At 44.1% G+C, this 12225-nt stretch overlaps 1 protein-coding gene across 2 annotated transcripts in view; it reads right to left on the reverse strand.

Moving 5' to 3' along the window:
- CYBB (cytochrome b-245 beta chain) overlaps positions 1-12225 on the reverse strand; it is a 41624-nt gene that overhangs the window by 15684 nt on the left and 13715 nt on the right. Inside the window, exons 1-3 of one of the 2 annotated variants that reach the window (XM_075520536.1) lie at positions 6547-6689; positions 3698-3793; positions 2143-2253 (exon numbers count right to left, since the gene is read on the reverse strand). The exons of the other annotated variant lie outside the window; for it this stretch is intronic. Of the exons in view, the coding sequence (XP_075376651.1) occupies positions 2143-2253; positions 3698-3793; positions 6547-6591 (252 nt within the window). The 5' untranslated portion in view covers positions 6592-6689. Of the gene's footprint in view, positions 1-2142; positions 2254-3697; positions 3794-6546; positions 6690-12225 lie in introns of those variants that run through there. 2 annotated transcript variants of the gene reach the window in all.

Below are 12225 nucleotides of genomic sequence, written 5' to 3' on the forward strand. Positions count from 1 at the left end.
TAAAAATCCTGATTTTTCTTAAGAGATCCTCACAGGTGTCACTTGCAGAGCATAGCTAATTAGAGACAACAGCAGAACAAGCATAAGCAGCCGTACCCCTGCGCTAAGGCCGCCACAGTCCCGGCACTATCACTGGCACACTGGGCTGTATGTGCTTTGCTTAAGATCTAAAATTACCTCCTTCCTGAGGTGTAGCTTTATTGCAAAAAGCAACTGAAGTTAAACAAATGCCAACTGTCTAACAGTCCTATTTTATGCCCCTCCCTCCCCTCCTTGCTCATCCTCAGGGCCCTTCGCTTCTTCCTACAGCCTAGCGCTATCAGCAAGACAGCCAGCTGCAGGCAGGCAGCAGAAACGGAGCTGTGGCTCTCTGCGCGGCTCTCCCGTGCAAACTGGGCGTAGCCTGAGTGACTCTACCACAGTGCCCAGGGCAGAAGGACTTACTCTGTAGCTTGAATGCTGAGATAAGAAGGGCAGCTTCATCAAGATCCTGGTTAGAAAAGTTAACCTATAGATGTTAGGAGATGAGCAATTCAGGACAAGTAGCACAAATTCCCAGCTGGAGTACAATTCTCAACCCTTGGAATCAGTTTTTAGCCTTCCAGTAATGTCTCCAGAAGTGTCTTCAGCTCCTTCATTGCTTTGAGCTCAGAAGACCTCTGCCCAACCTGCTTTCAGCTTGGCCCCCGTGGAATCTCTTTCAGATCTCATTGAAGGCCTTGTATGACCAAGAGCTCATCAATATTTTCCAGTTGTGTTCATCCAATAGCAACATTAATTCTTACTAAATTTATGTTCATTATTGACTTCTGCAGCCTGAGGAGTCAGCTCTGAATTTTGGCAGGTACTAGTTGATCTTTCTCAGGGCAGGGGAAGAACAACTTTAACCCTACAGTTTTACTTACTCTTCTTTTTCCTTTTACATACATAGTGGGTACATCTGTCTGCTTTTGTAGCATCTGAAGGGGTACAGCACAAGACTGAAAGCCTGGTCTGTGTAGTTCCAACTTTATATTTCTAAGGGTTAGGCCTTAAACAGGCAATTTAGGAGCTTAATGTGGCAGACACATCTTGCGTGTGTGTGACAATCAGCCACACTGATTGTCAGAATACTTGTACTAGGTGGACGTACAGCCTGCGTTGTCACTGATTATCTTCTTATTATGTTGTATCCCATTGTTTCCCCATGAAGGACTCTTGAAACACTGCATCTATTTCACTGCTTTGTCTTTTGCTCTGCTCTTTCAGCCCCTACAGGCCGTCTCATTTGCGTGAAAGAATTTATACTACATTTACAGATGAAAACCAACTTCTGTGAACTGGTGTTGTCAACCATGTGTATATTAAAGAGGCTAGGAAGAAAGGAGGAATCATTACATATTTGGAAGGACAGTTCATGAGCTTGAGGAGAATATTGCTTTTTCACTGCACCGTGGGATGCATTGTCTGCATTATTTCTGCTGTAACAGCCAGAGAACTAGATTTCAGCAGTGTGATACAGTCAGTATCACAGAAAGCCTCTCCAGCTGACACCTACAATCAGTTGTCCTTTTCTAAGTGGTGGTTCCTCGGTGCTGTATATAACATTTGCATTTGGGAGCTAGAAAGGGTCAAAAGGCCTGTGAACTATTTCATCCTGAGATGGAAATGCAACTCGGACAAGAAAGAATGTAATTTATGAACCAGCTGAAAAAAGTCGCATTCTGAAAGTCTGTGAAAGACTACATTTACTTTAAGAACTGAACATGCAAAGACAGAAGACCTGGGCTAATACCTGCTGCTAGAAATGGGTGTTGTATCAGTGGCAAACAAGGCAAATGTGTGTAAGCACCACCTGCGGCTGCTGCCAGCCAGAAGAGGGACTTTGCATCCAGGGCAGCGCGATGGCAAGGGGCAAGAAAAAAGGGAAGACTTAAAGGAGGCCAATTCAGGGCTAAACCTCTCAACAGAGCTCTAGATACACCATTGGCATATAGACCTCAGTCTTGCTCATAGCAAAACTCCAGGCTTATGTACTTCTTAAAAGAGGACATCCCCGAAGTACGGTATATTTGGGGAACTTGGACGAAGTTGCTTGGCATATTTGCAAGGCTGCTTGGGTTATTATCTTTCATAAATTTTGAAATTCTTTCTTCATCTTACCGCACTTGATCCTCTGAGGAAGGACAGCAAGTTTCGACATACTGGCAGCAGAATCAGCATGCAGTTGAAATTCAGACAAGCTGCAGGGGCCCTTGCCAGAGCCAAAGCACGCTGTAATTGGAGAGATGCCATTATGAAATGAATTACCTATGACATTATCCAGGACACGGGCAGGCACAGATTTCATTTATGTATTATATCGCAACTTTTTGTGAGTGTGAGATCTAGGATTAATTAACAATATTCATATTTTAGAGTAGTCATGCCAAGTCCGGCCAAGTCAGAGGCTCGTATGCAGACAGAACACATTCCTCCAGGTAGACACCTTCTAGTTCCAGTTCTGAAATAGTATGGTTGTACAAAAAGCTCATGTCTGACAATCAATGGCCAAGCACAGATGCAAGTCTAAGCCATTAGTAGGGTTTTCTGTCCCAAGGCTCTAAAGAAAGTCTCACTGCTGTGGTTTCAGTTGGCTGGGGAGTTATGGTAGACAGAAAGACGGCTTATGAGGGAAGTGGTTTCATGGTCTCTGTTGTCAGTAAAGGCATTCTAGGGAAATTTGTTGCCTCATCTTTTAGGAATATGTTCCCTTAACATTGCTGTTCACATCCTGAATTATTTCAGATTTTTACAAAGACTGTTTGAAAGGAGGGAGTAATGACCATATTAATCCAAACACAGTGAAGGGAAGGAAGAGATAATGTTTGCTCTCCTTGCACTGACTGGGACCTTTTCAGGTTTCAAATCACAGTAACTGACTTGGGGTTACATTGAGATCTAGTTATCCAAGTGCAGGTCTCTGCGACTTCAAAGGCAACTGCATCATGATTGCAAAGGACAGAATTTGATCCATAGATCAGAAGCCTTATGCAGAACAGGATTTCATGCTTTGTTGAATTAAACCATGGCTTTGCAAACCTTTTACGAAGTGCCATGTTCTGTAATTTGAAGCTTAGACTGATTTTTATGTCTGTGATCAGGCTTTTAAAATATGTGAACAAATGAATTTTCTCTGTCAATTGGTCACGACCTGTGATAGCTTTGAAAGCAAGTTTGTGGTAGGACACATAATGCTGCATTAATCAGTTGGGTTATATTGAATAGCCCAGGGTGCAGGATCACTTCATTACTTGACTACTATTCACATGCTTGATGAATATATGAATGATGATTGCTTTTCAGAGCTAATAGCTTTGTAAACTATTCATGCTATGAAAAATACTTGCGTGGGGAAATGATTGCACAGTAGTTCAATGGCAATATTTTATTCATCTTTTGCTTAATAAAGCTTAATAAACAATGCACATTCACTTTAATGATGAGGAGCATAATAGTTACCTGAAAACATCTTTAGAATGGGATCTCTCTATTTTGCTTACCAGCTTTCTATTCAGAAGCACAGGACATCTGCATTCAGTTATCTGTTTGCATGTGACTTTTAACCCCGACATGAACCTGCTGCTCCAGCCACTTGCTTCTGTTTCAATCAAATAAAACTAGGGAAAAAATGCTATGTGCTCAGTCTATGCCAAGATAATACGTGTTTTGTACTTACGCCAAGGAGTGCTCTGGTGTAGAAGAATTTTGGTGGAACATCATATACAAGATAGTACCACCAAAAGAGGAAGACATTTAACCCCAGCCACACAAGCTGAAAGAGAAATGAATAGGAAACTTTACAGTTTGTTGTTAGCGATCATACATCTGAATTTACACAGTTCAGATAATGGCCAATTAGTTCATTGTGCTCCTGTTGGCACAGAGAGGCATACTGCAGGGTGTGAAGGGTTCAGCAGGGACGATAGAGATTTTTCTGGTGGAAATGGGCTCTGACATGTGCACACAGGAGTACAGGAGCGGCAGTAAACCAAAATACAGCAATGGGTGGCTGAAACTTTTGCATAGCTCAAGGGGTTTAGACGTGTAGATGTGGCACTTAGGGACATGGTTTAGTGGTGGACTTTGCACTGTCAGGTTTATGGTTGGACTCGATGATCTTAAAGGACTTTTCCAACCTAAATGATTCTATGATTCTATAAGGACTTATATTACAGGTGTTTAGCTAAGTCTGTGAGTCTAGTTGAATCTCCAAACATCATTAAAGGTTAGGGCCTCTTCCAAATGGCAGTTCCTCAGACATATTAACCTATGTAAGAGGAAGACTTAGGAGCCACGCCAAAGGAAAAAGAAGCTTGAGATCTAAATATAGATGGCCTAAATTACACCTACGGCCTAATGTTTTCTATTGAGTAGGAGGCTCTGAAGGTCTGAAATCAGCCAGCAGGAAACATTCCACACAGGCACTTTGGTAGTCTATAGACTACCCCAAACTGGACTTCTTCGTAGCTGTACTGCAGTATTCTCTCACATTTGCATGTCCTACTGTGCAGGTTTCTTTAGGGAAAGAGAACTTATTAGCCCTTCTCAAAGCTATCTAAGGCAGCTGCAAGCCTGTCTGGCCACAGAGATCATAGTGAATCTGGCCATTTGCCCTTCCGGAGCTGGTTGGCTGATTTCACATCCCATAGTGAAACCAATCTGTATCAGTGCACCCTCAGTCTAAGTAGATTTACTAGGCGGTGTGTGAAAACAGAGGAGAGAAAGTCTGAGAACGGGGAGAAAACCCAGTCTCTGGTTATAAGTTAAGGATCCCAGAAACTGTGACATTACAGTCCGTCACCCCTCCTAACCCATACGTTTTGCTAGTTCTTTGGCCCAGCTGACACTGTAAAAAACTTGGGATTAGTTTAGATCTTGAAAATCTCTTACCCTGGTGGTATAAATACAGGGAAATGAAGGGGTTTCCATCAGGCTAAGGCAGTGTATGGGAAATCCCCCAAACCTCATTAAAAAATGAAGCTTATCTCAGTATTAAATGCTTAGCATATGTATTTAAAGTGAGAGTGTGCCACTCCCTTTTACAGTAGCCTGACGGCATGCCCAGAAGACCAAGAAGTTTGGCGTGATTCTTGATGGTCTCTCACAGTTCTCCTTGGTTTTGACCCATATGGAACATGGACCCTTTGTAAAACTGTGACACCCTCTGGCAACCTGGGTTGAGTTGCAGAGTTAGCAGCCATCCACGCTCTTTAGCTAGGGCCAGTGAAGGCACCATTGGCTGGGGTTAAGGCTGCCATGTTTATGTTTTGTTGGGGTAAATCAATAGAAATTGTGGCTGTCCTGTTTCTGCCAAGCACTGGGTAAGCCTGTACCTAGTCAGTGTGCAGTAAAGCTGTAGAGGACAATGCAGAACACTTTGGTAAGGCTTCCAGTGAACTTTCCTTTTAGCTTCTTTGCCAGTGACTTCTTTAGTTTCCTTCCCTATTGGCTGACCTCGTTATAGCTTTGAGATTCTAAAAACAAATTCTTTATTTGAATAAAATAAGGGCCTCTTACTTAATTCTTTCAGTATTTCAGTACTGGTGGAAAAGATATGCCAGAATTCACCTCTTGGCTGTTTCAATTTCCTCAGTCCACTGAAGGTGACAGCAAAGACAGTTACTCCTTTTCAAAGCACTAAAGTGCCAGGGTTATGTTCCTAAACTAGAGCTACCCATCCACAATGTAAAGGTAATATGTAAGTATAGATTGTTCATAGCAGCAGAAATACCTTTCTGAATAGAGATGTTCACATTTCATTCACCTCAAATATAGAGGTTCTATCTCTTCTTTTTCTTCCTCTTACAAATCTGTATAAAACTGTATACCTATACCTCTTGTATGACACTGTGAAGTGAAAAAAAAGAAAACACTGAAATACTAACTTCTGCCTAAGTTTTCTCCAAGGGGGACTGCCCTGCCTTACTCTTTAGCACTTTTAAACGTGACTGGGGTTTTCAGTACTTTTAAATCTTGCTCAGAATGAATTTAACCTACTTTCACAGCTATGCTATGCAAGTTGTCTACAAACTCAGTTCAAATACTAGTTGTCTTAATGAAGGATTCATGAATCTCTACTCTAAATTCTGGAATCTGACTCTAATACAAATTTTATACCATCAAGACACTGTGCTTTCAGTTACACCCACTTTTGTTTATAAAAGTGCAAGAAAGGCTTGTTGTTGTAATTGCTTTCTCTGTTGAAGTGCACATGGTTAAGTGAGATGTAATGTTATTTGTTTTCTTTAAGTCACTGTTGCATCCAGAAAACCGATACTTAAATATTTCTAACAAAGCAAATGAAAGTGAACATACGATCGTTTCTCAGTTGACAATGAAGCCTACAGCAATCGAGATACCAGACAGAGCTCCTTCAAAAGTATTCTCTTGAAGCATTTCACTGCACTTGCTGCCCTAGTTTCTGAATAACCAGATGCATCCTGCACTGGCACAGTGAGATCTGCTTAGTACAGCTTTCTGTAGAACCTTTTACGAGACGCAAATCACAATAAAAATTGTACTTACAACGACGAAGATGGACAGTCCTTCATTCTCCACCCAGTTACCCATGATTGCCTGAGACGAACGTGCACAATGGCCCCGTTCTTTCTGGGACAGCGTCTATGTCTCCTCTCATAAGGAAGTGAGAGCAGAAGCTTGCAGCAACCTGTTTCCTTTCTCATTCATTTAGGAAATAAGTTAACCATTGAATCATGCCCATAGTTCTGTTTCAAACATACCATCTTTATGTATAACTTTTCATAATTCAAATATATATAAACTGTTGAAGTAGACTATTTTTTCCTTGTGATACAGAGGACAAAATAAATAACATAACTGGTCAGGTTTTCTGCTAAAAAATGTATTGTTGCTTTATATAACTTCCAATGCTAAAATGTAATACAGAATGCACAGAAGAGTTATCTCTTCCCAGCCTTGTTTTTTTTATCACCACAGGTCTGAGCTGCCGTTCCTGCTGATCCTCTTTGATAAATAATCACTAGAATTATTTCTCTTCCAGTAATTCTATGTCCACAGAAGCTTCCAAATGTAATCTAACACCCCTCTTGTCTGGGACGTGCGAGCCTTGCTACTTCCTCTCTGCTCAGGCCAAAACTGAGGACCTGTGTCACTAGATAGGTAGGCTATTTGCCATATTTTGCACTCTCGCAGAGTCCCCAGCCCCAGGAACCATGTCACTATATAAGAAAAAAAATAAAGTAAGTATTTTGATTTTGTGATTAGAGGGAAAAATGTGGGAAATTGCCCAAATGTATTTTAGAGCTTACAAGCCAGAGGATATTTATCCCAAGTGTATTTGTTAAAAGAAAAAAAAAATTAAGGGAGTTTAATGGTTTCTCAATGTTTTGCCTCTGTGGTATCACAGTTCCCAAACCCGCAATAAAGAGTGCAAAATGGTAGTTTGGAGGAACTTTGGGATTAAGAGGGACCATCCTTCAGCAAGGTCCAGGCCCTAGGAGCAAGGTGTCCAGATGTGCCTCCCGCTGGCTCGTTCTCCTGTGTATTCCACCCCCTGCACCACAGAAATACAGATCTCCTCCCAAAGTGACCAACACGAGTCTGTCTCCTTTCCAAAGAGGAGAAGTGTATGTACGTATGGTGTTCTTTAAAGATCTTTTTAAGCTTTAGAAAGTAGCAGAAGGGCGGTTTGAGCGGTGGTGTCTCTGCCAGAGCTGCGACACCCTGTTGGACCCTACAGAATTTCACAGCTCTGAAAAGCCTGAGCAAGCCCAGCGTAGCCTTGCGCCGTGCTAACAGCTTTAGAGCACAGCAGCATTTTCACAGGCCTAATCCTGCACCTACTGGAGTAAACAGCAAGCTTCTTATCGCATTTGTATGACTGAAGTTTGCTCTCCAGAGTAAATGTTGATCTGATCCGCAAGATGTTGAACAGCTAATGAGGGCAGGAGCTGGAGAGGTGGGATAAAACCTGCGTGACTCACGGCCGTCAGAGAAGAGACTCAGCACAGTCTACCTTACTCTGGACTCATTTAGAAACAAGCTTTCTTAGGGCCTGATTCTGGCAGTGATGAGACATTTGGTCACGATGTAAAAATGAGGATGAGGGGAGCCGGGGTAAAGACCTGTGTGCTGGCTAGCGGCTCTCTTCCTGCCTCTCCTTCCAACATACGACTGCATTAAATTTCTCCTGGAATATGGCCTCCATAAGGTGACATAACTGGGACTTGAACAAAGATCCATTGCAGAAACAAACTCATACATTTCTACATTTTTCTGAAACAAATAGACAAACACAGCTATACCTGAATGATACAAGTGACTTCTGCATTATTTTTCCTTCTTGAGATGTACAGAAGTAACAGCTCAGACGTAGCCCAGGGACAAACATCAGTCCTCTACCTCCTCACACAGGCAGGACTGGCAGTGTTTTAATCATCTTCCTCCACAGAAGCCTCCCAAGCTTCAGTAACCGAAAACCTAAATGAAGCCTTCAAAACCTGTTAAATGGGGTTAGCAGCAACCTCATCTGACAGCCTCTGTGACGGACCAGGCTCTCACGTGGTATCAGTCGCTTTGGTGGCCATCCCAATGGATGTCAGCAGAGGGTCTGGTCCCCCATATTTTTGTTTATGGAGGTAGCCTTTGGGAGCTAAACAGCTGGAGTGGTTGGGGAAGGAAAGGAGGGGGGCAGTTCTGATTTGTGGATGTCCATTCTTGCTGTGAAGACTAGCCCATTCTCCCTGCCCAGAAATGGCACTGCTCTCGCTGCCTTTTTCTTTCCCTTAGTTCAGGCTCAGGTACTTATGGCTTCTCTGGGGTAGGCAAGCGTGGGCATCCAGGATGCTCTGAGCTTTGGCAGCCCTGCCTTGCCTGGAAGCTCCTCAGGCACCAGAGCCACTGAAACACGGGTTTACTGGCTCAGGAGGTTTCTGGCAGGCCACAAACCCAGCAGGGGCTGATCTTAGATCAGTCACAGCAGTCACAAAGTCTGACGTCCTCTTGACAGCCTGAATTCAGGCCATGAAACAGAATATGTTTTGGCTGCTCCCAGCCTAGCAATTATCAAATGCACATAGCTGATCTCACTGCCTGAACTCAAAAGAAAGGGTAGAGGTGCTGGGCCCTTCCACAGCTGCTGAGTTCTGGTGCTCCCTGATGTTTGTGAGTTTTCCCGTTAATTTCAAAAGCGACGGGACAACGCACAGCAAACTTTGCCTGGTTGCTGCAAGTGACAGGTGTGAGTGGAACTGGTACCAAAACCACCCACGCGTCACCCCTGGTTTAATTCTGGTGCTTGCACCATCTGAATGAGTGAAACATCATTGCTCTAATATACAAAGACTTGCATGTTTTGCACTTTGGTCTAATTTTAAAAATGCATCTGGTACAAGAAAAGGTAACATGGGCAGCTGTGTATTAATTAACATAGGAGTGTGTAAAACTGGAGTATGGAAAAAATTAATCACTATCTTATTCTGTTTCTAAAATTTCCTTCAAGCTAGCTGATTACACACAGCATTTTTCACCCTCTTTGCACTGAAAAGTTCAGTGAACTTTTGCAGCAGTGATCCTTTTGCAGCATGAGTTTTGCAAAAGCATGCAGGTCTCAGGGTTCTGCATTTCCTTGCAGTAATTTTACCCCCTTGCTTAGGAGTTAATTTAGTTCCTCCCCTGCCCTGTGCAATAGCGTCCTGTGTATTCCTGCACAAATTTAATGCCAGACAGCTGCAATAGGCCCAGGTGTTTCACACCTGCCTCCTAAAAGGGACAATGTAAAATTCTGCATGTATAAACCCCAAAAGAGAGAGTGATAAGCAGAACAAAGAGACCCAGCTGCTGCATTGCTGTGGATGTTGCCGAGCTCCTGCCCGTGTAGCAGGAGGAAAGCCAAGGAGAGACCTCGATTAGCCTCTTTTATTTTGTAGGCTGAAATCTTTATTTTGAATGGTGTGCAATCCTTGTTTATCAACCTTCCCTTGAGTCTACACCAAAGAGGAAGAAGCGGACAAGAGACTTGTCAAGCTGTCGTTCCTGAAGGGACTGCCTTCACACGCAGCCTGAAGCTGTCACTGTATATACTTGCCTTCACTCAAGGGAATGACATAGTCTGACACTCCTGCTCTTTCTGTTTTGTTTACAAGATAAATGATTTCATGCTGAAATGAGGGCAGAAGAGTGTATAGATGTGAGCCAGGAAAAACCTGCCAGTGAGACTCCACTGAGGACTGGCAGATCCTTCTATGTCTTTGTTTTACACTATAACCCTCAATGTAGCTCCCTGCTCTGGTACTTCCTCATAGTGCCTTTTGCAGTGATCATGAGAGACCCACATGCTGTAGTGAAAAAAAATCCATGTATGATCCACATGCTATTTGCCATATCAGTCTTGGCTTGAAATCAAACAGCAGTAGTGCAAAACAGGCCAGATGGCTGCGCACTGCTATGTTACTGGAAGGAAGAGCCACCACCAGCGATGTACCCTAAGTACAGATAGAAATTGTATTATATTAAGCTGGCAGTAGTTTCCAGGTAGGGCTGGAGTAAAGTTAGGATAGCATAACCTCCCATGCATAAAGGCAGAGGTCAAAATAACCTGGCTTTGTGTGGGACTGAGGGAGAGGTGCCCAGCTTGTAGCCTTTCGGCAGGCTACCAGTCTTTATGATCTGCTAGTCTGGCTCTGGGACTGGAACACAACTATCATCTATTTGCTTCTCCCTGCGTAGCTAGACCCCTCTTCCCATGCCTTCAGATCCACTACCGTTACACATGCCTGTGACAGCCCGGTGTAACTCCTCTCTGCCTGGAGAGAGGGCCTTCACCAGAATCTGTTGACCAGCAATTTTCCACTCAAGAAAACATCTCGAAAGATGTGAGAGGGAGGGCTGTTTTGTCCTATGCTCTCCTATTTTCCCCTGTCGTGCATCGCCTAGAAAGCTTTCAACCCAGAGCTAACAAACCGGAATTTCCCAGACGCGCTGTACGAGCGGCAGCCGGTGGATCACCCGCCGGTGCCCGCACCGAGGGCTGCATGCTGCGGTGGGGCGGCTCGGCCATGCCACCCGCTGGGCAGCACGGACCCGCCCAGGGGCAGCACCCACAGCCGGGACCCCACCTCGCTCATGGGGTGCGGTTCAGCTGGGGGCGCTGGAGGAGAAGCGCCCGTTCTGTCCCAGACCTTCCCAGCGTATGCACCTGCCCTTCTGTCCCCTTTTCTATTGCATCCCTGTTCAAAATCTCTTTCCTACTTTTCCCCCTGCCTGTGATCTCTCTTTCAGTGCTGGGATGTCAAAGCCCATTTCTAATTAGCAGCTCACGATCACAGTCTGGGAAAGGACCTGCAGAGATCAATTAGCCCACCTGCGTGCTTCCAAATAGGATCCACTAGAACTGCCTCACTCCTGACACACCTTTACATCACCACTTCCACCACCAGAAATGTGAGGTGCCTCACAGCCTGCTGTAGCTGTGCTTTAGTAGCTCACGACCAAGACTGTGCTGTGCGGAGTCCATGTAAAAACGCATGAGAGGAGAGGTCTGCTCAGATGGTGTTAGTGGACTGGGCCAGGCATCGGGGAGTGAGTGAGATCTGTGTGGGTCTGTGTGTATTGCCTTTTGCAGCAGTCCCTGGACTGATTCTGGCAATCTCCTGTGCTTTTGTTTGGGAAGAGACCTTGTTCTGCTCCCCAAGGGATGCTGGCGCAGCATGCAGGGTGGTGGGCAGTGGTAAGGGCGAGGCAGGTTTTCCTCAGGTGTCTGTTGGGGCACATTTTCATTCATTAGGCTACATGCAGGACTTCTGTAGACACTGGGGGGTCTGTGAACTTTTTCTAAAAGACCTGTAAGAGCTGAGGAAGAAAACAAGCCCACTGTCAGTACATGTAAGTTTACGTTTTGTATTAAATGTTAATTTACCATTCAAAGATCAGCACTTCCACAGGGAAATATTTTAGGTGATAAAAAGTCAGGAACAAGAATGAAAGTCAGTGGTATGAAACTTAGGTAAAATATCAGCACAGCGTCGATTTGCTGGCCACCATGGCCTACAATCTCCAGACAACAGCTTTTTTTTTCTCTTTTAACTAAAAATGCCACTTCTTCACTGTTTCCCTCAGGATCCCAGCTCCCACTTATATGCCCCACTGCTGACTTTTGCAGCTATGTGCTCCCTGATGGATCTGAGCATCTAGCAGACTTGACTCATCACAAGCCTTCTGGTGTTA

This window comes from Mycteria americana, chromosome 1 (assembly GCF_035582795.1).
Source record: "Mycteria americana isolate JAX WOST 10 ecotype Jacksonville Zoo and Gardens chromosome 1, USCA_MyAme_1.0, whole genome shotgun sequence".
NCBI classification, from domain to species: Eukaryota; Metazoa; Chordata; class Aves; order Ciconiiformes; family Ciconiidae; genus Mycteria; species Mycteria americana.